This window comes from Grus americana, chromosome 10, assembly GCF_028858705.1.
Source record: "Grus americana isolate bGruAme1 chromosome 10, bGruAme1.mat, whole genome shotgun sequence".
Classification (NCBI taxonomy): domain Eukaryota; kingdom Metazoa; phylum Chordata; class Aves; order Gruiformes; family Gruidae; genus Grus; species Grus americana.
Genome location: NC_072861.1, coordinates 1,260,414 through 1,287,690, shown reverse-complemented (window position 1 = coordinate 1,287,690; position 27,277 = coordinate 1,260,414). Strand labels below are relative to the sequence as shown.

The 27,277-nt window shown below is 55.9% G+C and overlaps 1 protein-coding gene across 2 annotated transcripts in view; it reads left to right on the top strand.

Annotated features, from left to right (window-relative positions):
• ZNF609 (zinc finger protein 609) overlaps nucleotides 1-27,277 on the top strand; it is a 74,618-nt gene that overhangs the window by 39,543 nt on the left and 7,798 nt on the right. For both annotated transcript variants that reach the window (XM_054836953.1, XM_054836952.1), the window contains exon 3: nucleotides 18,281-18,506. In XM_054836953.1, the coding sequence (XP_054692928.1) occupies nucleotides 18,281-18,506 (226 nt within the window). The remainder of the gene's footprint in view (nucleotides 1-18,280; nucleotides 18,507-27,277) is intronic.

Genomic DNA, 27,277 nt, shown 5'->3' with positions numbered 1-27,277 from the left:
CAGGGGCAGCCACAGCTTCTCTGGGCAAGCTGTGCCAGGGCCTCACCACCCTCACAGGGAAGGATTTCTTCCTGCTTCGATCTCATCTGAGTCTCCCCTCTTTCAGGTTAAAGCCATTACTTCTTGCCCTGTCCTTGTCACCAGCCCCTCTCCAGCTTTCCTGTAGCCCCTTCAGGGACTGGAATGGGCTCTAAGGTCTCCCCGGAGCCTTCTCGTCTCCAGGCTGAACAACCCCAACTCTCTCAGCCTGGCTCCATAGCAGAGGTGCTCCAGCCCTCGGATCATCTCTGTGGCCTCCTCTGGACTCACTCCACCAGCTCCATGTCCTTCTTGTCCTGGGGACCCCCGAGCTGGACGCAGTACTGCAGGGGGGTCTCACCAGAGCAGAGTAGAGGGGCAGAATCCCCTCCCTCGACCTGCTGGTCACGCTGCTTTTGATGCAGCCCAGGACATGGTTGGCTTTCTGGGCTGCAAGTGCACACTGCCGGCTCATGTTGAGCTTCTCGTCAATCAACACCCCCAAGTCCTTCTCCTCAGGGCTGCTCTCAATCCGTTCTCCACCCAGCCTGTAGTTGTGATTGGGATTGCCACAACTCACGTGCAGGACCTTGCGCTTGCTGTTGTGGAATTTCATGCGGTTCGCACGGGCCCACCTCTCCAGCCTGTCAAGGTCCCTCTGGATGGCATCCCTTCCCTCCAGTGTGTCGACCCGCAACACAGCTTGATGTTGTCGGCAAATTGGCTGAGAGTGCACTCGATCCCACTGTCCGTGTTGCTGACAAAGATGTTAAATAGCGTCAGTCCCAGTACAGACCCCTGAGGAACAGGGTCATCACTGGTCTCCACTTGGACACGGAGCCATTGACCACAACTCTTTGAGTGCGACCATCCAGCCAATTCCTTATCCACTGAGTGGTCCATCCATCAAATCCATGTCTCTCCAATTTAGAGACAAGGATGTCGTGCAGGACAGTGTCAAATGCTTTGCACAAGTCCAGGTAGATGGCATCAGTTGCTCTTCCCTTACCCACTAACACTATAACCCTGTTGTAGAACGGCACCAGATTTGTCAGGCACGATTTACCCTTAGTGAAGCCATGTTGGTTGTCACCAATCACCTTATTTTCCATGTGCCTGAGCATGGTTTCCAGGAGGATCTGCTCCATGACGTGGCCAGGCACAGAGGTGAGACTGACCGGCCTGTCCGCGGGTCTTCCTTTTTTAAAAATAGGGGTTATGTTTCCCCTGTTCCAATCAGTGGGAACTTCACTGGACTGCCATGACTTCTCAATTATGATGGATAGTGGCTTAGCCACTTCATCTGCCAGTTCCCTCAGGACCCATGGATGCATCTCATCAGGTCCCATGGACTTGTGCACTTTCAGGTTCCTTAGATATTCTCAGTCCTGATCTTCTCCGACAGTGGGTGGTTCTTCATTCTCCCAGTCCCTGACCTTGCCTTCTGCAACTAGGTGGTGTGGCTGGAGCACTTGCCAGTGAAGACTGAGGCAAAAAAGTCATTGGGTACCTCAGCCTTCTCCATATCCTGGGTAACCAGGTCTCTCGTTTCCTTCCATAAAGGCCCACATTTTTCTTCCATAGAGGGACACATTTTATCACTGACGTACCTATAGAAACTTTTCTTGTTGCCCTTGATGTGCCTGGCCAGATTTAATTTGATCGGGGCTTTCCCTTTCCTAACCTGATCCCTGGCTGCTCGGACAGTTTCTCTGTATTCCTCCCAGGCCACCTGCCCTTGCTTCCACCCTTTGTAGGCTTCCTTCTTGTGTTTGACTTTGTCCAGGAGCTCCTTGTTCATCCATGCAGGCCTCTTGGTGTTTTTGCCTGACTTCCTCTTTGCTGGAATGCATCGCTCCTGAGCTTGGAGGAGGTGACCATTGAATACTAGCCAGCTGTCTTGGGTCCCTCTTCCCTCCAGGGCTTTGTCCCATGGTATTCTACCAAGCAGATCCCTGAAGAGGCCCAAGTCTGCTCTCCTGAAGTCCAGGGTAGTGAGCTTGCTGTGCACTCTCCTCACTGCCCTGGGGATCTTGAACTCCACCATTTCATGGTCACTGCAGCCAAGGCTGCCCTTGAGCTTCACATCCCCTACCAGCCCCTCCTTGTTACTGAGAACAAGGTCCAACATGGCACCTCTCATTGCTGGCTCCTCTATCACTTGGAGAAGGTTATCATCAATGTATTCCAGGAACTTCCTGGATTTCTTGTGCCCTGCTGCGTTGTCCCTCCAACAGATACTGGGGTGATTGAAGTCCCCCATGAGGACCAGGGCTTGTGAACGTGAGGCTGCTCCTATTTGCCTATAGAGGAATTCATCCATTTGGTCTTCCTGGTGGGGTGGCCTGTAGCAGACCCCTGCCCTTGTGCTCCCTTTAATTCTGACCCATAAGCTCTTGGCTGGCTCCTCCCCCATCCCCAGGTGGAGCTCCATGCAGTCCAGCTGGTCATTGACATAGAGGTGACACCCCCTTCCTCGTCTGCCCTGCCTGTCCTTCCTAAAGAGGCTGTATCCTTCCATCCCAACATTCCAGTCATGGGAGCCATCCCACCACGTCTCCATAATCCCTATGAGATCATAGCCCTGCAGATGTGCACACATCTCAGACTCTCATTTATTCCCCACGCTACGTGTGTTTGCATAGAGGCATTCCAGTTGGGCCCCGATGAAGCTGGCTGAGTGGCTGGAATGCCTTTGTGCTGCACTTCAGGTGCTCTCCTGCTGACCCATGATTCTTGCAGCCGTCAGGTTTCTTCTCAGTGTTTTGTCTTTGGTTTCCATGGTCAAGAAGCATCTCTTGGATCTGACATACTGGCTGTGCCCCTCTCCTTTCCTGGCAGCCTCTGTGTCCATGTACCTTTGCTCCCTTGAGCAGGGGCCTTCAGATCTGGGGCAGCATGACCTCTCCAAGCCTCTGTGCTTTGCCTCCTAACTCTTTTTTTGCCCCTGTGCTTCTGTTTTTTTGGTGGGAGTGGGTTGGGTTGGCCAAGGACTGTGTCGTTGGGTTGTGCCACTGGACTGCGTTGGGTTGGATGCCCTTGGGGAGCTCCTTGGTTGTCCCAGCGTGAGTAACATGATGTTGTTTAGGGGATGTGGTTGTGAAGGAGAGGAGTTTGGTGATGTTCAGACAGGTACTGGGGTGTCACCTTCAGCCTCTGCTTGATGAAAGCCACCATCATGTGCAGATGTTGGCAGAGACCCACAGCGGTGGATGGGGAGGGCAAGGAAGGCTTTTGCTGCCCACACCACTCTAAGCATGGGAGTTGCCCCGTCCGTCCATCCATCCATCCACCTCTTGCCTTCTTGTGCACCTTCCTGCCTGCTCCCAGGGTGTCCTACAGTTGTGCAAAGCCTTGCTCCTCTTCGGTCAGTGCCCTGCTCCATAGCCCTGACCTGGGGCAGCCCTCGTATCTGCAGACAAGCAGCCCATTAGCACGCCCTGGTATCCTAGAGCTGCTAGTTGGCACGTTGGGGACCTTCTCCCTCAGTCCAAATGATGTCTCATGTGATTATCGTCGATGAAAAATTTATTATTCCTTTCCATCAGGTACAAGGCAAGAGTAGATGAGTGTGTACAGACACCCCACCTCCCTGTTTTCAAGAGGTGGTGTGATTAAAGGTCAGATGGGTTTATTCCAGGGATTCGCAGGCAGAAATGCATTTCTGCTTCTTCAGACTGAAGAAGAGGTATCTAAAGCTGTTGGCCAACCATTGCGGTTGTCCTGTAGCTTCCAGCGTAAGCTCTGAAAGACCGTCCCATTGGTACTGGGGAATCCTCTCTTCTGGAGTGGTGTTGGGTCAAGACACCGATCCAGGACAGGCACGTGACAGTGATGCTCTCGGGAGGGAATCTGGTATCCTGCCTTGTCCTGCTTGCCGTGGTTTTGTATTTTTGAGGGGTTTTTTCCTTCCCCAAGAAACTAGACTTGAGAAATAATCCCTAATTAGGAATGAAAGGCCAAGAAATGCGGTGGGACTGGGTTCCCAAGGAGCCTGGGAATGTGGTGCTGTAGGGTAGCAGGGTCCCTGTATGGTAAGGGCATCCTTTTTACAGAAGCGACCAGAAGGATGGCTTGAACAGCACGTGATGCCCAACCATGGCCTCCAGGCCAGCTCTGAACCCTCAGCATTTCTTGGGCGAGACAAGCTTTTCATCGTCCCTTGAAGCTGACCGTTTGGCGTGGAAAGCCTTGGGGAGCAGATAAGGGCTCCCCGATCCCTCCCCACCCCTCGCTGAGGCAGGAGGAGAGGATGGAGGAAGGGGAAACACGCAGCCAGCAGGTAATTAACCCCAGCGCTTGCGTCTTGTTGGCATGCTTTGCCTCGGAAGAGCTCTCAGGGCAGCGTGCAGGCGTCGGGGTGCTCGGTGGCCGCGGTGGACTTCCCTCGCTGAGCCCATGGCTGCTTTCCCAGGCCAAGCGGGGTGCTTGGGGTTCAGCGTCAGCGCTCCCCGCTCCTGCCAAGGGCTCCCTCTGTTCACGCCTCCCTTCATGGGCATAAAGAACCTCCAGGCTCTGGCTTACGAGTCTTTCCAAACAGGACTCGTGTTCTCCTCCGCGGGCTGCCTGTTTCGGCCGAGAGAACCGCGATCCCCCTCGGCCCAGGGGAACGGTTGATTTTTAATGACGAGCGTCCAAGCTCGGGGCCGTGGTGGCCAGCAAAGCCCACTATGCAGCAGGGCGCCTCGAGCATGGTGTCCTTGGTGCTAAAATGCCTGTATTTATTATTATGATGCTCTTTTTTTTCATGATATTAGGATTGCTGCGCCTTAGCTGGCTGTTAATTTGAAGACTCAATTAAATTCCAGCAGGGCGGGGAATAAAATCGGTGAAGATCTGGGCTTGCTTATGGTGGGTCTATCGCTAGCAGCATCTTTGCTTTATTTTAGGGATGCTAGCTAAAAATCCAGCATGTTGGTTATTATAACCTTGTCTGGTTTTCAGCCCCACTGCTGCCCTGACCTGCGCGCCCGCCAGCCCCGGCATCTTGTTTTTGCACGTGCGCGTGCAAAAGGTGCTGCTGGGTGGAAAGAGGCACAGCAGCTGCTGGCGTCGGATGGCGGCAACTGGGTTTTTTTCGGTGGTGACTGTTTTCCGTCTCGTTTCAAAACAAGCGTTGGGCTTTGTTTTGCGACGAAGAAGAGCGATTTCTCGTTAGCTGGAATTCGGTGACCCGTGGGTATCCCTGCACGCAGCCGGAGAAACGCGAGGTTAGAGGCTAAAAACCTTCCTGGAGCTTAATTGGGCTGGAAGAAAGCTTCAGCCGTGGGTGGTGTCGGCATCCCCCTTTGGTGGGGGCTTATTTAGATTTCACATGCAAGCTCTTCCCCTCGCTACGGTCTGGAGGAGCCGATGAAGCAGCCACTTGAAGCTATTTTTCTATTTTTACATCGAGTGCTCTCACGGAGGAGCATGGCTGCGGGCGGCGGTAGTCCTGTGATGCGAATCACGAAGCTCTGCTCCCTCAGATGTGCTGAAAGCCCTCGGCCTGGCTCCATCGCTCTCCGGCTGGTAGGTAGCCTGCAGGTGATGAGTTATGGTCTGGCTCAGCTCTAGCTCTTCTCCTCTTCTCCCCAGCTGCTCAGCTTCCCCGCGAGCGATCGATCCTCTGCAGTCGTGCTGCTCGACCGCCGGCGGCTGTCGGTTGTCAGCACAAAACCCTCCGGGTGAGGCCTTCAGGCATCGCAGCCCAGCTGTGTCCAGCACCTGGGGCCGCGACGGCGGCGTGGGATTTGCAAGGCACCGCGGTTGACGCAAGGGTGGGGTGTTTTTTTCTTGGCAAGGGCAACGCGGGAGAAACCGGACCCAGGATGAGTTGCCCGCGGCTGGACTCGTGCTGGGTGGAGAGGTTGGTGGGAGCGGAGTTGTCTCGCTCGACACCGTCGTGCTTGGGGTGTTAAAAATGGGCAGTGTTGAATGCCGCAACTCTGAGCAAAGCTGCAGTTGTTGATCCCGGTGGGCGCAAACCAGACTTGTCCTGCGGGACGGTTCGTTGGCAAAGCCCGGCTCAGGGTGGGATGTTCTCCCCCAGCATGGCGAAGCCCACGCTCCTCGGGCAGAACCTAGCTCGGCTCACCCTCCTCCTGGCAAGTGCTTTTGATCGGACCAGAGGCATTTGAGCCAAAAAAGGGAGAGCTGCTTTTCATGTCTGAGGCTGGAATTAAAATCTGGAGTGATGGTAAGCGATGGGAGCCTGTGGGAGCTCGTTCCTCCTCTTGTGACTCGTCAGTAGAGGTTTCATGGCAATACGGGCACGTGCCGTGCTGCTTTGGGGTTGGCGGGTGTGACCTGGCATTGTTCTGCTTGGGGGTTAGAGAGATAGCAGCTTGATTTCAAGAATTAAAAAAAAAAAAAAAGAGGGAATTGGCTTGAAAAACTTCCGATCTAAATTGCTGCGTCCTGCAGGCACCAATGCCTGCGTGGTCCCGGCGGGAGCTGGTGGACACGGGTGCAAGCCGTCGTTTGAGGGATTGAGGAGAGCACGGTGTGTATCAGCCAGAACGGGAGTATTGGCTTGTGCCTTATTCCTCATCTTTGGAAAAAAAATTTGCTGGAAAAAGCAAAAAGCTGGGATTTGGGGAGTGGAGGGAGACGCAGGATTTGCGGGACCCAGCACAAAAAAATGAAGATACGCTATGTCACCTCGTCTTAGCATGAGGTTTCCGTCCTGCGTGGCAGGAGACGGAGGCTTTTTCTCAACAAGCGACGCTGGGAGCTGCTCCTCCGGATGCGAGTCTCCAAAGGGCAGCACCGTGCTCGTCCCTGCTCCGTGGCCACCTGGTATGGGACATGCGTGGTGACATCTTCCTCCCACTTGCCCACGTCCTCGAATATTATGTGATCGGGCTTATTTCTTGCTCGCTCCTGTCCTGTAATCTCCCCATCAGGCTGTGGGACAGAGCTGGCTTTGAGTTTGGAAACCACCAGGATCTCTCCTGGCAACTTGAGCAAAACCTACAAAGAGGAGGAGATGAGAGCCAAGCGGGCAGCTTCCTAAACGTGCAGCCTGTGAGGGCTGGGACGTGAAAATCATACCAAAATAGGTCTTTAATATTAAATAGATGGAAGGAAGATGTCTCCTCTTGCCTGAGGGATAAATAGATCTGAAACTCCTCCTAGACTTTGCTGCTTATCACATCTGAAATACGTGTGTCTCGCTCTGGAATTGAGCCTCTCCAGGAGCCGCAAATACTCGGCTACGACACGCACGTAAAATGTTCCTGCTTTTGTGGCGTGCGCGCAGCGTGCCGGCACGTCTCCAGCAAATGGGTTTGCTGCTTTTCCCCCAGATCTGTAGCTGGGTGCAACCCGTGGTCGGGAGAGGGGAATGAGACATGACGTTTCTCAGTGTGCCACCAAGGCAAGGCTTGAAGCTGCTCGTGGTCCTCTGATGCCCTCAAAGCGGTGCTCCCGCGGTGCTAGATCTCCTCCAGGAGCAGTGTGGGTGGCTCAGGAGATGCACCCTGCTTTGCAGGGACCTTGTGTTGTCTCCTTCCCTCCCACCCCTTCCCCAAGTGAATTTTATAGGTACGAGTGCTGAGCGCACAGCTTGGCTTCTCATGCCTTGGCGACAAGAGTCCACGAGACCATCAAGGCCAAACGTTGTTTGTAGCTGTAGGCTATTGGGTTTCTTACACAAGAGAACTGCTTAGAAGATGCTCCAGCTCGCCAAGTGCCATTTGTAGGTAGACCGATGCGATGAGAGAAGCTGCGAATGTGGCTGTTGGCGATTCAGAGCCCGGGGCGGGGGATCTGGGGTGGCAGCAGCACTTGGGTGGCTGAGGGGTGCCATGGGGAGAGATGTGGGTGCTTTGTGGTACCGACAGAGAGACGTGGGGAGGGGGAAAGGAGGAGAGCAGGGGAAGGATGAAGCGTTTTCCCACTTGGAAAATACTGGCGTGCTTAGGAACAATTTCAGTGCCAGGAAGCGGAGGCCAACATCTTTCTTAAACGTTCCTATCCTTGATTCATTCCATTCTTCCTTGCTGTCACCCTCTGCATCACCCTGCGTAATTCCTCTCTCCTTTTGGTATTTTCATCCCCCGTGTGTTTGTAGATTACGACTGTGTCCCCATGTAGCTGTTGCTGAGCCAAGTTATCCATATTTAGCTCTTTTAATCTCCTCTTCCAAACCAATCCCTTCAGCCTCCTCGTTATTTTTGTTCCTCTTCTCTGAACTTCCTCCAATTTGTCCTTCTCGGTCATGAGATGTTCAGAGCTAAGTGCAAATGCTTCTCTCTTGAGAAGAGCCATCAGGGCAAAACTATTAAATTCCTCCTTCTTTGATATTGTGTCCAAACTGTGTTGGGGTTGAGAGGTGAGAAGGGTTTGGTGTAGACACGGCTGAGCAAAGTACTGTTTGCTGCTCCTGGCTCTGCCTCTGGATCTCTTTTGCAAGCTGGTCTCAACGCATTAGTACCTGGTTTCCCAGTGGCTATGGAAGATAGGACAAGCGTAGCTGGGCCAGCTTGGTGACACCGTTCTGTGCCACCTCTGTGCTTAGAGGAACCTCTAGGCCATATTGCACAGACCAAGAGGGTAGATTTAGATTGGACATAATTTTTTTTTTTTTGAGAGTGGTGAGACACTGGAAGAGGTTGCCCAGAGAAGCTGTGGATGCCACATCATTGGAAGTGTTCAAGGTTAGGTTGGATGGGGCTTTGAGCAACCTGACCTAATGAAAGATGTCCCTGCTCGTGACAGGTGGATTGGACTAGATGATCTTTGAAGGTCCCTTCCAACACAAATTCAATGGTGCTAAGATGGCATCTTGGAGATGATTCCCTTCTAGATAATCAGAAGGACCACCTTGGGGTAGTCCTCAACTGGCATATGAATGTCCTTAACTCTGTATCCCCAGCGCTTCTCTTGCATGGTGAACCCAAGTGTGACTAACACTTGCTTTTGGACCTATTTGCAGCCCTTGGATGTTGGGAGATGTAACCCAGTGCTGCAGTTCTGGCTGTTGTAGGAAGTATGGCCATCCCCGTGCCACGTTCCCAGTGCACACCGACTTTACAGCTTGGTTGATGAAAACACCTGCAAGTCAAGCCCATCTTTTCACCCCAGACCCCGCCTGTTCTTTCTCTTTGAAAACTCAGGGGCCTGTTTTCACATCATCTTTTGTGCTTTACTGGACGTTAAAGCTGACTTCTTAGTGGTGTGATAAAATCTCATCTGTGCACGAGGTTGTGTTGTCCCTCACAGGTCCTTCGGCTTGGCAGCAACGGCAGAGTGGTTGTGGTGGCTTTGTGGGCTGGGCTTTGTCCCTTCTCACCTGGGAACAGGCGCTAGCAATGGAGTTGCTCTGCATACTGGGATGGATGGGGAGAAAGGTGGTTCCTGGACCATGCGCCCAGCAAGCAGAGAAACCCCTCCTAGATGAGGCAGGTCAGAGCCCAGCTCATTTTTACTGAAAGTCTTTGATCCATCTCCTCCCTTCTCCATTTACTAGAGTCCAATTTTATACCAAAATTGTTAGTAAATCCTGAGCTATCTCCCCTCTGGTTGACTTATACATACTGCAACTTTCCAAAGATAAGAACTTTGTGCAAGATACTATGCCTGGATGGGCATCATGAATTAATTAAATTATTTAATTATTAATGCTCTGAGTTTGCACGTATGTGTGCGTGCTTGCGTGGCTGTGCCCTGGCGTGAATTGCTGGAGCCCAGCAGCCACAGCCTCCAGGTGCTGGAGGTTTAGACCTACCAAGTGTCCGCCTTGGCTTGTTGTCCTCGGTTGCTCATCCTGGTCAAGGTTTATTGGTAACTTTTGGGTTCTCATCATCTCCAGAGGGCCTGTTTTCAGTCTCCTTTATAGTGCCCAGCAAATCGAGAGTACCACGTTTTTCTGACCTCTTTGAAGGCGGTGGAGGAGTCAGGTATCCTCCAAGAGGGACCTAGCCCAGGGTGTTCGCATGAGGACCTCTAACTGTGGTGGGAACCTGCTGTCTAGAGCTCATGCTGGTGTATACCTGGCATGGGTGTGGTGATGCTTGCAGTAGGAACTTCAAGCGTAATATCCTTCTCCTTAAAAACAGACGTTAACTGCTTTATCGATGGCCTCCTGGGAGTTACGAGATTACCTACGCTTACTGGCAGGGCTGACCTGTTGATCTGCCAAGCTCTGTCATACGTTCTTCGTCCCTAGAGCTACTTGAGTGGTGGGTCATTCCTGGATGAACCTGTGGCCCTGGTGCTCAGGATCCCGGCCAGGGTGCTCTGTAGCACAAGACAGACCCCGTAGGTCTCGTTGCCCACTGGGGAGGTGGCAGGGTTAAAGCAACTCACCGCAAAGATGTTGCTTTTTCATGTGATTTCCCTTCCTGCTTTGCGGATTTGGGTTTTAGGGTTGTCTCTAGCTTGGCTGTTTGCAACCTCCGTATCCTTTGGCCGGGCTTTATATAGCCAGTGGTTATCAGCGGGCTTTTAATGGCAGCTGGAGCTGCATCGCACCACGACAAGTGGTTTGTGAAAGGCCTCCTGGATTTATAGCCTCCTTCCAGGAGACTGATGGACCGAGGCACTCATGAAACCTTTTATATTGTTCCTTTGCCTGCTCTAATGTGCTGGTCAAAGAGTGCTGGTATTAACAGTGGCCATTTGAGCGCTGCTCAGATTTGGGCGTGAATTTCACCTGGTCCAAGGAAGAAGATGTGTCTGCTTCGTTGTCATCGTGGCTTTGGTCCTCTTGCTTCTGGTCTTCCTACATGAATCTCTTTTAGTGGGAACAGACCAGAAAATGAACGTGGGGGGTAGAGCGGCCGGGGAGCGGTGGCTGGAGGAGCCTGGTGTAGGTGGGCATCACGAGCTGGGGGGGGGGGTTTCAAGGACTTGAAGAGCTGTCTTGTGCAAGAAAATTGAGTGCAGGCCTGGGACCTTGCTGGGGAGCCAGATGATGACCTCCAGCCCAGAAGGTGACATGTATGTCTCTGAAGGGAACCACTGAAGAGCTGGGCAGCATTGGTGGTTGAGAAGGTCCCCAGGAAAGGGGCCTGCTGTGTCTCCCATGGAGCAGGGGGATCCTTTTTCTGCTCGGGTAGAGATGCCTGGTTATTTTGTTGGGTTTGAGGGAAAGAAAATAAATAAAAGCAAGACTTTGCCCCATGGTGGTTCTTCCACTTAGCATCTTGGCTTGAAGGACATGTGGCCGGTGTCAGCAGTGCAGGGGATGCTGGAGGCAGAGCAGCGATATAAGAAGCCAACCACACGTCAGCGACGTTGGCCATGTTGACGGGAAGGGGAGCGTGGGATGGGGGGGCTTAATGTGAGACCTGGGTTCCCAGTGGGAAGTCGCTTGCTGTCGTCAGAGCTTTGCTGCTCGGACAGCACTGCTGGAGGTGAGGATGAGGAGCAGCCCCTGCGTGGCAGCAGCAGTGCTGAAGAAGAGGCCAAAGGCTGATTTGTCAACATGAAGGGTGGTCGCAGCCATCTGCAGTCAGGCTCTGTGTTTCCAACCATCTCTGCCCTCCCTCGATCCAGACGTGTCTCCTGTGCTTTGCTGTGTTTTAATTCAATAAAGGAGGTGCACCAGCCTCAGCCGCTCCGTGGGATACTGGTTGTTGGCAGTAGGTGAACCGAGACCCTCAACAACATGTCCTCAGTCAACTGGTGGGACCGATGCACAGAGGTCCCAGCTTGGATTTCTTCTTTCCCACGTCTCTTGCTCACGTCAGCTGTCCCCTTTCATCGCTGCTCTTCGCTACCTCTCTCCTACCGGAGACACTTCCCCCCCCCCTTCCTAGAGCAGATCTGATAGTCTTGTAAGTGGTTGGAGCAGGTGACTTGGTGCCAGCACGTCTGTCTTGGATACTATTCCTGGCTTTATTGAAGACACGGTACTACGCAAGACTGTGCCTCTGCGGCGTCTGCCTCCTCTTGATCTCGAAACGCTGCAAGCGCTGAGATAAGACTCGTTGTGTTCAAGCAGGGATTTTATTCCCCTCTCCGCCGGAGAGCGGCGGCCTGGGGAGGGAAAGCAGCTCGTTGGAGGCCCTGCTGGGTAATATTTGATTTTCTCCAGCTGCCTGGCTGGGGTTGATATGCGTACGAGCGTCTGGATCACCTGGGAGCAGCGTTTGGATCGGTCCCTCATCGCCGGTTTGGTGGGAGGTTGTACCTCCAGCGTTACCGGGTGGGCTGTCGTGCCCCGATCTACCCGTTACCACAACTGTGTCTGTTTTCAGCGATGCTGGTGGCGGGGGCATGAGCTTCGTTCAGAAGTAAGTCCTCATCCAGGCTTTGGTTTTTGTGGTGCGCTCACGTGTGGCTGGGCCAGGCTTCCCCCAGCTGGGTCCTCCCCGAAACGCTCAGGTAAAGATGAGTCTGGGTTTGAAAAGCGCCCGCAGACCCCAGCCGGCGTGCCGCGTTGTGCTGGCCATCCAACCACCATCTCCTCCTGCCGTTCTGCAGGGACTCGCCAGCCAGGGAAGGGCTTTGGATGGATGGAGACAAAGCTCTTCCACGCAGGGGACGGCTGGACCTCGGAGCTGGGATGCGGGTGTTTGACGTGGCCGGGAGAGGACGCGCAGGCGGCCTTTTGCAGGCAGCGCCTTCCTGTCACGCACCGTGCCGTCGACAGCCTCCCGGCTGGGGGATGCCGTGAATCTCAAGCAGATGTCTGCGGAGGTGAGAACAGACGGCGAGGAGCACCGGGGACAAGCCGCCAAGGAGCGCGGGGAAGAATTGGCCTCTCCCAGTTTTGGTTTTGAGAGTCCTGGGTGGCTCGCCATCTCCCTCCCAGCTTTCTGTGCAGCCTGGGGCTGGCTTGACCTGCCGGCTCCCGAGGACAAGCTGCATCATCCAAGGAGGGAAATTGGGACCGCCGCTCCTTAAAAATCCTTAGTTCCCATCCAAATTGGTTGGCTCTTCTGGTGACGGCACTGGCCACGAGGACCCACGCTCGCTTGTCCTCTCTGCAGAGCGAATTTGGGGGAGTGCGATGCTGAGCCTGCTCCGCTCCGCGGCACGGGGAAGTATTAATCCTTCCTCATTGTGGCATTTATTGCTTCGTGCTAGAGGGAGCTGTGGGAAATGACAATCCTCCTTTTTTCTTGGACCAGCTGCCCTGATGTCCTGTGGGCTCAGATTTGCCGACTAAGAAACCCAACGTCCTCCCTGAGCGCCTTCCCGCGGTCCAGAGAAATAACTGGCTTTGTTTTATTTAAGCTGGCGTTTTTCCAGGAAAGGGAAACTTTCTTCTAAAACAGATTTCTTTTTTTTTTTTACATCTTGATGTCAGCAACCTCAACCTCCAGCCAGCAAGAGGGAAGAGCAGCGGGCAACAGTGTCGGGATCGGTGCTCCTGACCACGTTCCCGGCTCCATCCTTGGACCTGACGCTTGTGCCACCATTATTTCCCTGCAAGTGGGGTTTTGTTGGAAGCTCTTGTTGGATACTTCATGCTGGGGTCCAGACAAATCCAGCCAGCAAACAGTCAGGGTCTTCTGGAGCCTCCTCCACGCTGCCTGGGGTTGTGCGCCTCCAGTGTCGCTGGGGGCCGTGACTGGGAGTTCTGGGCAAGTCTGCTGGAGCTTATTGAGCAATGCTTGCAAGTAGATTCAAGGTTGAATTGTAGGTGTGGTGGGCACCGGTGCCAACAAAGGGATTTGTCTTTAGACTCTGCATACCCAGCTTTGGGGGTCACATTGGAGAAGACTTCGGTTCCTCTTTGAAGTCCTTGCCGAGGTCACTGGCGGTGGGGAAGGAAGCACCTCGCCTGCTGCAGTTTTGAGGTTTGGAGATGCCCATCAAAGATGCTCATCAACTGGGTGGATCTGCTCCCTGGTTATCTTCAAGGAGATGGAAGCTCATGTTCCCAGGTCCTGCTCCGAGAAAACAAAGTTGTTGGGGATGCTGTGACCAAGCAGGACAATAATGACACCACCAAAGCTCCCAGATGTTGGCTGAGCTGTGCAATGACCTGGGAAGTGTTGGCTGCAGCCTCAAGCAAAGTTCCTGTGATGGAGCAGTTTTGGTCCATGTTTTTTCTTCTGTCACATAATTGTGACCCATAATTAGGGTCCCCCTTGGCTTTTGCTGTCTATCTGCGTTTGCAGGAGTTGAAGGACCCTTCTAGATAAGAAAAATGGGCCACTGCACTGTGTAGCTTGTTAATTTGGGGATATGCTGGAAGCATGGCACCGTCTCAGAGGCATGAGTGGTCTGATGCTGACCACTGCGAGGTCCTCGCTGACAAACGGGGTGCGGCTCTGTGGGTGCCCTACACCACGTGGTTGTTCCCACCCTCTCTGCCCTTGTAGATGCACCACAAATATCTCTGCTGGTCACTCTTCTCCAGGTTTTTGGTCTCCCTGTTGGCTTTTTTTGCTCAAAAACACATTTTTCTTGCCCGGTTGACTTTGATTATTTGGAACAAACCAAAATACGCATAAATACGAGTGGGTGGTCTGGGTGGTTTTAGGAGTTCGCATCAAAATTAGCGCGATATTTTTATTGTTGATGTGCCCTCTTTTCCCATTAGCTAATTGCTGCTGTGGTGTCCCCTTAACGGCGACTGATGTTAACGAAGCCGCGCTGGCACAGCTCTAAGATGGCAGGAGCTGCTTTGCGTGCATCTTCCATGCCAGCACCCACCGCTGCGCTTCCCTTCCCTGCACGTGGGACTCCGTCCCACCTTCGAGTGAGGGCTGTGACGAGGGTTAGGTCTTAATTGCCCACCCGGTACCCTTTTCCCAGGAACGGCATCGCGTGGTGCTGTCGGCATCGCCCCGGACTCTCGGTAGATTTGCCTTTTTTTTTTTTTTTTCCTGCCCTCCCCCTCATCGAGCAACGCTTGTGCTGGCCGCCGCCTGGGCTTGGCTCCGTTCCACTTCTGTCCTCGGCGGTGGTGAAAGCACGTTCCTCGTGATGGGAAAGCCTCCGCGAGAAACACAAAAGGCTTTCATTAGGGGAGGCAGCGGCAGGCGGACGCGGACGGCCAGCGCCGGTACGGGGAAGCTTCACCCCACGTAACTCTTGCGGAGGGGCTGCCGGAGACATATAAGCTCCCTCCAGCAGCGAGTGCGTAGCGGCTGTGTTTGCGCTTGCCGGCATTTAATCTTAGAGCCTACCCGGCAAGGAAAGATAAATAAATTTTCCTTCTGCAAAGGGGATTTAGGGCCCAGAAGCATTAAGTGATTTGCTCAGGGGGTGGTGTGCGTCGGAGCTGGAAGCCAGGAGGGTGCAGGGCTTGCTTTGGGGAGCCGGAGATCTCCTCCAGCTCTATCCTCACTGGCTGGAGGGGATGCAAAAGCCGCCACTCGAGGGTACGAGTGCTGCCCAGTGGCCCCGATACTGGCATCTCCCTTGGCTTCTGGCCCGGCGGAGGGAGCCGGGTGCCTGCCGGTGGGGAGAGCGGCCGGCAGAGCCGCCCCGTGGTACCCAGGGCTGCCTCGGCTGCCCCCGGCCATCCCGCAGCCACCACGGGTGAATCTCCTGACCTTGCTCGGTAAAGCAGGAGGATGAAAAGCCATGGCGCTGGGAGATAAGACACGCGCCGGGGCGGAGAAGGGGGGGAGGATGAATTCAGGGATTGATCCATCAGCCTCTTCCTCCGGCGTGGCTTTTGGCTTTTTTTTGGATGTGTCCCAGCAAGGTGGCCCCGTTCCTGCCCTCGCCCTTGGAGAGCCACCCTGGGCCTTTTTGTTTTGCTCTTGAGCTTTGGGCGAGGGAGCAGGAGAGCCGCCTCGTCTCCCCACAGTTGCTAAACGAAGCTCTGTTTGTTCCAGTACAGGGTGAAATATGAAATCCCATCAAGCCGCCTCGCTTATTAGAGAGATCTCAGTGAGCTGCTTATTATGCACCGTGGCGTAATGCAGATTACGAATGTGACCGGGCGATAATTAGCAGAGCTGGAACTGTAATTAAACGCTCCTGTGCTGCTCTGTGGTTTCTGTCGCAAAGTGGAAGGAAGCCGAACGGTTTCAAAACCCGCAGGTCCTCGGCGTGCGCACGCGGCCGCCGCTCCCCATCGCCGCCCGGGCTTCTGCTGCTGCCCAGCACGGTCAGGGAGCCCTGCCTGGTTCCTCTCCGGCTATTTCACTGCCGGAGACTCGTTTTTGGTCTGCAAAACGTGGCGTTGAGGAGCGGTTTGTTTTCTTGAGGCCCTTCAGAGGAGCCTCATGCTTCCTTTGAGCATGTTTCTTGCCCTGGATCCGCCAAGACGTGCAGGATGAGGCTGCTGTATTTTAAGGGGGTGATTTGTCAGCGGGGGCACAGCCCTCCTCTCCGGCAGGCTCATGGTTTGGGTTTTTTTTTTCAGCCAAAACCACCCTTCTCAAATCCCGTGGGATGCAGCTGGGGCACCGGCCGTGGGGCAGCCTCGGAGGCGGGTGGCGATGGAGAGCTGGGGCTGGGCTCCTGGGGGAGAGCTGGTCCTGCCAGCGGGGCTCGGAGACGGTCCGTGGGGAAAAGGGCTGTGGAGCAGGAGCTGTGCTGCCGGCAGAGGGGATCTTGTGGTCCAGCCACTGCTGCTCAAGACCTCCAGGCCATCTTTAACGAGGGCTGGATGCGCTCTGACGAACTGTCCGGAGAGAGGACAGACGCAGGAGGACAAGGAGAGGGCTGCAGGCATGTGGGCAGAAGGTGCTTTGTGTTCTCCGGCTGGAAGAGCAAATCCACTTGCCCTGGCAGAGCCAGAAGATCTCCGAATTCTCTGTTGGGGTCACATTCGTGTCCCCTGCCCGCAGCCACCCCCGTGGGAGCGGGCAGAAGTCCAGGGCGGATGCGATGTCCTCCTCTCTGCTCCTCTGCCTGGAGATTTGCCTCTTGCACCTTCTCCACTTGCGGATGGCGTTTGTGTTGCTGAAGACGCGGAGAGGCTTTGCGAGGTCACAGGATAGATGATGGGGAGATGGGACGCTCCAGCCACAGGTTGGACGTGCAAGTTTCTGCTGGCGTTCTTTATCTTGCTTAAAGGATAGAGGCGCGTGAGCAAGAGAGGGAGCAGATAATTTTGGTAGCTCGTCAGGACCAGGACGCCAGTTCAGGGAGGGAGTCTGACCATTTGGTGGCTGTCAGCAGCGTTGGCCAAGGAGGCCCAGCAGTGTAGTGGTCGTGGGCTGGTATCTGGGTCCACTCTTGGTGACTGGCAAGCTTGGCCTGTCCGGGGTTATCATCTCTCCTCAGCAGAGGCTTAGGAGGACATCTCGGTGTAGTGCTGGATGCTCTAGAGAGATATTCCCCTGCTTGAAACCGAAACCCAGGTCAGCGCTCGCTGATGGTTTGATTAGTTGCCTCAGTTTGCTTCTCTTTTGAGGTTGCTCAATATCTCATCAAGATCATAAACCGTAAAGAGCGGAGGTCTGAGCCGAGGATGAGCAGTTAGCCCCAAATCTGCTGCAAATCCTCGTGAGCCAAAGCGAGGGGATGACTGACTGCGGTTGGCTTGGCTGATGAACCCTGAAGGACAGCAAGGTCTCCACCCTACCCTTCCCTTGGCCAGCAGCAAAATCAGCCCGTCAGCCATCCTTCTCCTAACACTGCTGTAATCTGCTAGCGTGGCAGAGCGGCCAAGGACCTTGGCTCGTCAGCAGCAGGGTGACTTGGCCGTAGTTTCACTTGGCGTTGTTGGCTTGTTGGCTTTCCAAGCCCGGCTCTGGCCGTGAGATGCGGTTTCCACGCGCAAGGAGAGGACGATGGCTGGCGCGGTTGGATCAACCGGATCAGGCTCAGATACTCGCGCAGAGAAGAGGGACGTGATCTGAACGCCTGCGTTCTTCAGGTGGTCACAGGGTAGATTTGGGAGGAGGAGGATGTTGGTTTTCATGGGCGCTGGAGGGAAACCGCTACTCGTTTGTCCTGTCCTGCCAGTTGAGCAGAAGCCTGTAATTTTTTTTTTTTCTTCTTCTTCTGAGCCATCAGGTCCAAAGTCATTGACTGCGTTAACATCTGAGCAGTAGCCGAAAGGCATCCTGACCGGGGATGGTTACACCGGCAAAAGCCGTCGGGGAAGGAACTTGGCACAAACTCTTTCAGCAGGAGGGCAGATATCTCCCGCGGAGGGATTTTTGGGTGTGATCTGTATGACAACAGAGTGCCGGCTCTTCAGGGTTACGTGGGTATGGGCACGCCAGGGTGGGAGAGACCTGTGAGATCCTTGTCCTCTGACGGGGTGTGGGACTTGAAGTGCCTGCTGGCACAGGCATCGAGAAGGTGCCAGCCCTGGGCTTGAGGTTCTCCAGGAATGTAGATGCCTGTTGATACTTGCTCTCCTTCCCGTATTCCCGACGCTGACCGGCGTGTTTCTCCTTCCCCACAGATGGAGTCTCCAGTCTCTACGCCTGCGGTGTTGCCCTTGCACCTCCTTGTCCCCGTCGTCAACAATGACATCTCGTCGCCTTGCGAGCAGATCATGGTACGCACCCGCTCGGTGGGAGTGAACACCTGCGACGTGGCCCTGGCCACCGAGCCCGAGTGCCTGGGCCCCTGCGAGCCCGGGACCAGCGTGAACCTGGAGGGCATCGTCTGGCAAGAGACGGAGGATGGTAAGTGTCACCAGAGAGCTTTTTGCTCTCCTGCAATGTCATTTTGGAGTTACGGCAGTCCCTTTCTTCCCGTGTCCCTGCTGTGATGGTTGTCGGCACGTCCTGGGTTTTCTCCATGCCATCTGGGTGGTCGGGACACAGAGGAGCCCTTAATTTGTCCGGCAAAGAGAGTCACGGGCCAAAACTTGCGTCAGCCCGATGCGTTGCGTTATCCCCTTGCCCAGACAGCGGGCAAAAATCTAAGCTGCCATTTCTCTGCCTTTCTGCAAGACCTAACTTGTTCTGGAGGTACCAGAGGAAAGGCCGTGCCAGCCTGCACGGGAACTCGACGGAGTTGACTTCGTTTCTGCTTGGCAACCCACAGGTCTGTCACAAAAACGCTCAAACCCTGGGAAGCGGCAGAAATCTCCTGCTGGATTAAAAAAACCCAGCAGAGCTTTCAAAATTGACTCGGTGGGAGATCAGGCTCTCGTCTCTCTTGCCAAGCCAATCGAAGCTTCCCCCCCCCCCCCGCTGGAGCTCATCTCATCTGCGCGCGGCTCGGTTTGCTTTCCCAGGTCCTTTGATCGGTTTTCGTTGCTGTTGGGGTTCTGCCAAGGAACGCGGGGATGAATAGGTGGCTCAGTGGACCATGGCGAGTGCTGGAACCTGGCCTTCCCTCCAGCCTCGTTGGGATGCTGGAGGTTTCTGCTTCGGGAAGCTCAGGGCGAGCTCCTCATACTTGTGTCTGGCTTCAGCTGGGGTCTGGAAGCAGAAACAGAGCCCAGAAGCACAAGAGTGAGAAAGAGCAGCGGTGGTGGAGGCCAGCTGAAGGTTCACCTCTGCCCGGTAACCAAGAGCTCCTCTCGGACGTCTGCTCCAGCTCTTCCATCGCCGCTGCGCGTGGGGAACGAAGCTGTTGGCCTTTAATCCCCTGGCCGCTCTTCACTGCGACGGTCTGCGTTATCTCCGACGGAAGCTGAACTGAAACCCGCGTTCCCGTGAGCTGCTGCTGCGGGGTTCCCTCCTTACCCCGTGCTTTGGGAAGACGGGGATGGGCCCAGTTTGCCTTTCCTCTCTCCTTACTGGGAAACTGGTTTTTGAAACTGCGATCGACGTGGGACCGAGTGCTGCGATGGCCCCCGATGTGGAGCTGGTGACCACCGAAATTGTTCCCGTTGGGAAAAGCATCGTGACCTGAGCTATTTGGGAAGAGAGGAGCGCATGGACCGTGCTGGGGGAGGCTGCTAGCTTGGGGTGGGGACCTCCACGCTCCTCGACCATCCGCTCAGTACGGACAAACTCATCCAGACTGAGGCAACCGGCAGCTCTGAGTGTGTTTTTTCTGCTGCCCCGAGGCAGAAAGATGCCACGCGTCGTAAAATCAGACCCAAGGATCCTCCTCTTTGAGCTAGGCTTGCTGGTGGGGACAAGGACACGCAAAGCGGGAGCGTTCAGGACCCTGCTCTGCGCACCCCAGGGCTGGGGGGATCTGCTCAGAGGAAACCTGTGGAAGGTCTTTGCCCCCCACCTCCCCATCCCCACCAGCGTGCCGTCGTGCTGTGATTTCCCTCATTCCAAAAGCCCCGGTGCCGCAGAGTTCGCTGAAAATCCCAGGACTGCTGGAGACGCCCACGGGCAGCGGCGAAGCTGCTGAGAGCTTGGACCTTGTAGGGTTTGGGGTTTTTTTGGGTGGAAATCAGGAGAAGAGGCTTGTGGTGGGCAGAGGAGCCCACGTGGCCATGCCAGGAGGGATGAATAGATCATCCCTGAGGCAGAGTGTGCAAAAACATCCTCCCTTCCCACCGGTTCCTGGTTTCCCCTCCCTTTTCTCCTGCTCCTCACCCCGCTGTGAAGCTCTGTGGCCCGTCTGCCTGTCCATCCGCATTACCCCTCGCTTCCGCAGCCACCGTTGCACAGCGTGCCTCGGAGGCACCCTGCGATTTCCCACAGCCTGGCTATTTTTGGTCTGAACTCGCGCAAAGATCCTTCTCCACCGGCTGCTGCTTGGTTGCCGCTGTCGGGAGTGATGACTTTTACGGCCAGCCCTGCAGAAGACAAATCCTGCCGTTGCCTTGGGTCGCTTCTGGTCTGCTGCACGCGTTGGCTCCTGTCGTAGCCGAGAACCTCTCATCCTCACGTGAAAATTCAGGGTGAAACCTGAATCGTTCCCATCGTTACTGGGCAGGGAAGGGGGTCAAGGGCGATGCTGGAGGAGATGCTGGACCTGCCCGTCCAAAGCTGGAGCTTGCGAAGGGTGTAGGGATGCAGCGAGCATCTCCCTTTGCCCAAAGGATACAGGGGAGAAAGCTACGCCAAGGGCACGTCTACGAAGCCAAACGAGGTGCTTTCAGCGCACGCCTGTGTGCCTGGAGACTATCCCCATGGTGTCCAGAGGGACCTCAGCACCCTCACCCAGAGGGATCCATCTCTGCCCCTGTTCCTCGTGATGCTGCAGCCTCGCTGGACCTCTTGGAAGGACCCCAGGGCAGCAGGAGCAGCTCTTGGCTTGCATCAAGTAGTGTCCTCTCCGGCAGTGGAGTGGAGCTTGCTGGCTCCGCTGCCGCAGCTGCTTCCTCCCCAGGGGTGACATCCCTGAATCCCCTGGAGCGTTTGGCATGGGGAGGCGCAGAATTATAATTGCTCCCACTTACGTCCCGGCTTCCCAAGCGAGGATGCTGTCGGCACTTCGGGGTCTCGACGAGCCCCCCACCACTGGGCAGCGTCACGAGCAGATCCCACCGAGTCTCTCGGGAGACGGGCATCTCTTCTCGGCGACGCGAAGCCTCCTTGAAAATTGGATTTGCGTCGGACGTGCCCCTTAGGCTCCCACGGTAATTGCTCTGACGTGGACCTTTTTGCAAGCTGCTCTTCTCCCAACCGCGTTAACGGCGTGCGCGCCCGAGACGAGGGAATCTGCGTTGCTCTGTGCACGCCGACAAAAGCGTATTTGGGCTTGGGCAGTTGCAAAACCTCCCTTCCCGTGGGGTGGGGTAGAGGAAGGCAACGGGGTTCTTCGACCAGAGCTCCCTTCTTGTAGAAAATGGCTTTTGTGTCGGCCGTGGGGCTGCAAAAGAGAGAAAGACGCCTAAAGCCAAAGCCCGGCAACGCTGGAGCGACCTTGGAAGGAGCCTCACGACGTCCCTCCTGCCGCAAACACCGGCTTTGTCCTCTCCCCCCTCTAGAAAACCTTCTGCGAGACCACGACATCCCGGCGAGCTCCCACCGCCAGACGTCTGGTGCCAGGCTCGTGGCTCTGCTCCACCGCTGCTCCAGGTTGGTGTCGGGCCGAGGTCTGGTTTTGCCGGCGGCAGGCGCCAGTCGTGTGGGCTCTCCTGTGGCCACGCTGGTGACGCCATCCCTCTGCCGAGCCCGTCTTGCGCAGGGGAGCGTGTTTCAGTGAAGCGCCTTTGGTGAGAGCAGCTGTCTCGGCAGTTTCCCTAATTCTGTTAGGTGTGATTTCGATCTTCAGGAACTATTAACTGATCTAATTATACCGGAAAGCATCGCTCCGTTAGCTGCCTCGTTAGCTGCTGGGTCTCCTCCACCTTCCTCCGCAGAGCTGGTGTCACCTGGCTCAGAGCACGTCACCTCCTCGCAGCGGGCGGACTGTGTCCTGGCACCGCGCCGGTGCCATTCGCAACCGAAACAAGCCAGAGTCTTGACACGCAAAGCTTCTGAGCAACGAGAATCGTGCCGTGGCAGCACCGCAGCAGACTCTCTCCGCGTCCCTTCCTCCAGCTCCGTGCTGGAACAGCAGCAGCAGGTCGCCCACGGCCGAGCTTCGCGTGCTCTGGGTATTTGGATTGCACTTCTGCAAACATCTCGTGAGGGTACGACGGAGCGTGAGCGTCCTCAGGGTCTGCAGATGCCAACGTGGACGCGTCCGTGGACGCAGCAGGAGAGGGCTGCAGTAGGTCGGGGGAGGATGGGAAAGGTTTGGAGGCTGAGGGCAAAGCCCGGAAGATTTTACCACAACCGTGAGGAAGCCCGACCCCAAATTTGATGGCTTTGCTCATTAAACGTGCTGCGTTGCCGTTACCCGCTGCCTTCAGCTGTGACTCCGGTTGCTCTTTGCCCCTGGGGACGTTTTGAAAGTGAGATGTGCCGAGATCACGCTGCTTATGGGTGGGCTTTGGGGCTGCGGAGGGGGCTACGCCATCCCCTACGTGCACGTTCTGCTCTTTGTAACTGCGTGTGCTCGAACCCGGGAACGGGAGGTGAGGTTTTAAGGCTGATGCAGCAAAGGCAGGAGCGGGAATATGGATTTCTCGTTTGCTTTAATGGCATTTTCCAAAGTAACGAGCGGTTGTAAATCCCCTCCCAAGGTTGCTGAGCCAACGCGCAGGCTCAACGCGCTCCTCGGAAGCCTCCTAAAGCCGTGACGACGCGGCTGTGACCGCTCTCATCTTCAGATCAGCAATCCAGCAGCTCGCTCCGGGTGGGAGCATCATCTGGCGCCGCTCGGTGACGGGGCATCTCATCTCCAGCGCCGCGAGGGTTGCTGGTGTTTCGGGCTGCTGCCTCGCACCCTCCTCCCGTTTCCCCGATGGATGGGGAGGCTGCAAACCCCCCCACCGAGGGCGACGGCTGCTCGCGGGTCGGCGTAGAGAAGCCGAGCTTTATTATGCCTCGTTCCCCGGTGCTCCCTGAGCGCCGCCGCTTCGTGTCTAATATCTGCCGGCTCGACAGCGCGGGGAGCTGGAGGAGAGCTAACGCACCGCTTATCGCTCTCGAAGCATCTGTCAGCTTTGTACGGAGGCTGTTTCATCAACAGGTGAGCAATATTCTGCTCCAGACAGGACTATTGCTCGCGTCCGTCTCCCTAAGGGCACGTCTGTGGCTGCCCCAGGTAACACCAGCTGGGGCTCCTGCTTTAGCTGCCGAGCGCTGGATTAAAGGGCTTGTTTACGAGAAGGTTCTCGAGCTGCAAGCTGCTCTGCCAGGCTTTCCCGGGAGCTAAATTGGTTTTGATACCTCTGCTTCCCTTCTCCGGGGATGGAGGTCTGGGCTGCTCGCAGGTGGCCCCAGGGATTTGGTGCTGTGGCTGTGCTCTGCCAAGCCTTGAGAGGCACCAAGGTCCCCCAAAATCCTGGAGGCATCTTCTGGATGGGCTTCAGGTCATACTTTGGTCACCGGGCCCCACAAACACACCCTTGCTGGCTCCTTGCCCTTTGGTGTGACCCAAGCTTGAAGGTTTCCCTGCTGCTTTTTCCATGCTCCACCATCCGAGGCTCCTCTCGCAGCCCTCCTGTCCCCTGGAAAGCAGAGCGTTAGACGGCCAGCGACAGTAACCCACCATCCGAGCATCCATCCCTGTGCGGTTTAATGGAAAGATCCCGTCTCCCTCTGGCCCTGCCTGGGAGATCGTTTTGGGTTTGCGTGCCAAGGTTTTGGTAGGGGGGGCGCTGCAGGGGTGGCCTCTGTGAGAAGACACCAGAAGCTGCCCCCACGTTGGACAGAACAGCTCCAGCCGGCTCCAAGATGGACCTGTCACTGGCCAAAGCTGAGCCCATCAGTGACCTTGGTAGCGTCTCTGGGATAACAGAGTTCAGAAGGGGAAAAAAAACACCAGGAGCAATTGCAGCTAGAGAGAGGAGTGAGAAGATGTGAGAGGAACAACTCTGCAGACACCCAGGTCGGTGAAGAAGAAGGAAGAGGAGGAGGTGCTCCAGGCGCCGGAGCAGAGATCCCCCTGCAGCCCATGGAGGATGGTGGGGAGTAGAGATTCCCTCTGCAGCCCGTGGAGGACCCCACGCCGGAGCAGGTGGAGGCACCTGAAGGAGGCTGTGGCCCGTGGGAAGCTCACGCTGGAGCAAGCTCCTGGCAGGAGCTGTGGCCCCATGGAGAGAGGAGCCCACGCCAGAGCAGGTTTGCTGGCAGGACTTGTGACCCCGTGGGGGACCCACGCTGGAGCAGTTTGCTCCTGAAGGTCTGCACCCCGTGGGAGAGACCACGCTGGAGCAGTTCATGAAGGACTGTAGCCCATGGGAAGGACTCATGCTGGAGAAGTTGGTGGAGGACTGTCTCCCCTGGGAGGGACCCCACGCTGGAGCAGGGGCGGAGTGTGAGGAGGAGGGAGCGGCAGAGACAACGTGTGATGAACTGACCACAACCTCCATTCCCTGTTCCCCTGCGCTGCCCCAGGGGGAGGAGGGAGAGAAGCCAGGAGAGAAGTTGAGCCCAGGAGGAGGGGAGGGGTGGGGGAAGGTGTTTCAAGATTTGGTTTTATTTCTCATTATCCCACTCTGAATTGATTGGCAATAAATGAAATTAATTTCCCCAAGTCGAGTCTGTTTTGCCCGTGACCGTAATTTTGAGTGATCTCTCTCCTCGCTTGGCGAGGTGGCCCTTGTGCTGGCCATCCTCTGACCGTGGTGTCCTCTGGCAGCAGCAGCGGAACTGTTGCGTGACATGACGGCCGTGCAACACCTTTGGGTGTTGTGTCCCAAAGCCTGGGAGCTACGGGCCAGGCCAGCCCCCGAGCAGGGCTTATGGCAAAGCTGGAGCATCCCAAAAGTGATGTGGCTGGAGGGGAAATGAGTTGAAGGGCTATCCTAAAGCCAGGACCTCCCAAAGATGATTCAGCTGGAGGAGAAATCATGGAAGAAGGGGCATCCCAAAGCTGGGGATGTCCTGAAGATGATGTAGCTGGAGGAGAAATTAATGGGAAAAGGGTCATCCCAAAGCTGGGGGCATCTCAGAGGTGACGCAGCTGGAGGAGGAATTCATGGAAGAAGGACCTTGAACCCCTGCAGGTGCTGGAGGCTTGGTGGTGTCCTGGAGCAGAATCAGTGCAGGATGGATCCCTGCTCCTGCTCACCAATGCAGATGGGATGTTGTGGGCCTACGCCAACCCTGGATCTGAGCTGGTTCACAGACCTGCAGGCAAACTGCTTCTCCTTGGGGTGGAAAATAACCACCGGCTGTCATCCCTTTGCCTTGCAAAGGTCCCCTGCACTCCAAAATTAGGGGAAAGCTAGCATAGCTCTCAGTGGTTGTCCTCTCCAGCTGGAGAGGCAACATCTCCTTGCTCCCCACCAGGCTGGGGATGTTCCTCCAGCCACCCTAGCAGTCCTCACGATGCTTGAGGACCTGGCCTTGCTGGAGACAGCTCGGTAGCATCACGGCTGGGCGGTGTTGAGGCACATGATGGGCTCAGAGCATCCCTGCTGGCCACGGGTGCTGCTCAGCAGGCTTTTGAGATGTTCTTGGTTGGGCTTGGGGGGTTTCATCTTTGCAAAAGTGTGATGGCTCCTGGTGCCCGCAGCCCCGGTCCACAAGCAGACACCACCACCTACGTTGTAACATGGAAGAGCTGCACCCCAGCAGGGACTATCCATCAGAAAGGCTTAGTCTGGTCTAATTTAGGTCTGCACTGGGACAGAGGACTTCATCCCACGTCCTCACCAGCTGGGTGCATCTACTGAGCCCCAGCTCCGCTGCTTCAGAGCACCCAGGCGGGGACCGTGCAAGGACCAGACGGTGTTTTTTTGCATCCTCCTGCTCCCTTCATCTCTTAATCCTGTAAAAACAGATAATCTCGTACGTTGCCTTCCCAGACGGCAACCTGGCACCAGCAACCCACCGTTAATTTTTCCTGCTGGAATTGGGACATCCATCGGGCCGGGATGCTGAGCGGTTTTCACCCAGATTTGGGTGCTATCGATTGCTTAAGAGCCTCAAAGGTGTCACTTTCCCATGAAACCGGGTGGGAATGGAGTTATCCGAGTGGGATTCCTCCTCCGCGAGAGCATCGCTGCCGCCTCTCCGTGCACGAGCATCTCCAGCCTCAGGGACGCGAGGGCATTGCCTGCTCGCTGCCCGCCCTTGCCCTGCTCGTCATCCTGCCGCGGGAGTGGGACATGACGGGTGAAAAAAGCTGCTTAGGATCTATCCCCGGGGTTTAAATTGTCCTGGGTTATTGTTGGAGGATTAGGAGGGGATTTGGTATGATTGGTTGCAGCGGGTTAAATATAGGCTGGTGTGTGGTGGGAGGGTTGATGCTCCAACGGGGAAGGGAGGGAGGGACGGCTGCGTGCCGGCTCGTTTCGTCCCTTCGTCTTTCATCTCTTTCCTGTGATCACGGCGGCGGGGGAAAAAAAAAAAAAAAAATAAAAAATGCCGGCACGTCCTTTCTAATACCGCACGCCGGCCCCGGGATGCGCAAGAGCCTCCGGTGGCTTGTCGTGCAATTAACTTCCAGCGGCGCGTGGTCTTCGCTGGCTTCAAAGAGGGATTGAACCGGTGCTGGCTGCGCGGCGGGGAGGGAGGGATGAGCCGGGCCCTGGGATGGGGCTGCCGGTCCCTCGGCAGTCGCTTGGACCTCCCGCGGCTCCTGGAGCATCCCGCGACGGCTCTAGAGGTGCCCTGGGGATGGCGGGTTTGGGCTGGGGCGCGGGATGCAGCTGGCAGCTTCCCTGGATTTTAAGGAAAGGGGGGAGATGAGCTCCTGCCCGCCAAAAAGAGCCACGTTTTAGGAGCCACGAGGGGTGAAGACCTGGGATCAGCGTCCCCCTTTCTCCCTGCGTGGGGCTGCGGGCTCCCAGCAGTTGGTTTTGCCACTCGTTTCTACCCCACGTTGTCTCCAGCGTCACGTCCCGGCCGCATCCGTGTTAAGGCAGGTCCCCGGCACCTTCCTCCGAAGGCAGGACCCGGCCTCTCCTGCCCACCGGGAGGAGCCGGCTGTAGGTCTTGGGTGCGTGCTGGCACCGTGTCTTCCCACGACCTTGCTCCCACCGGAGCACCCAGCGTTTTCCAGGAGGAGAAGACCTGCATTTCATTTCTCTTTC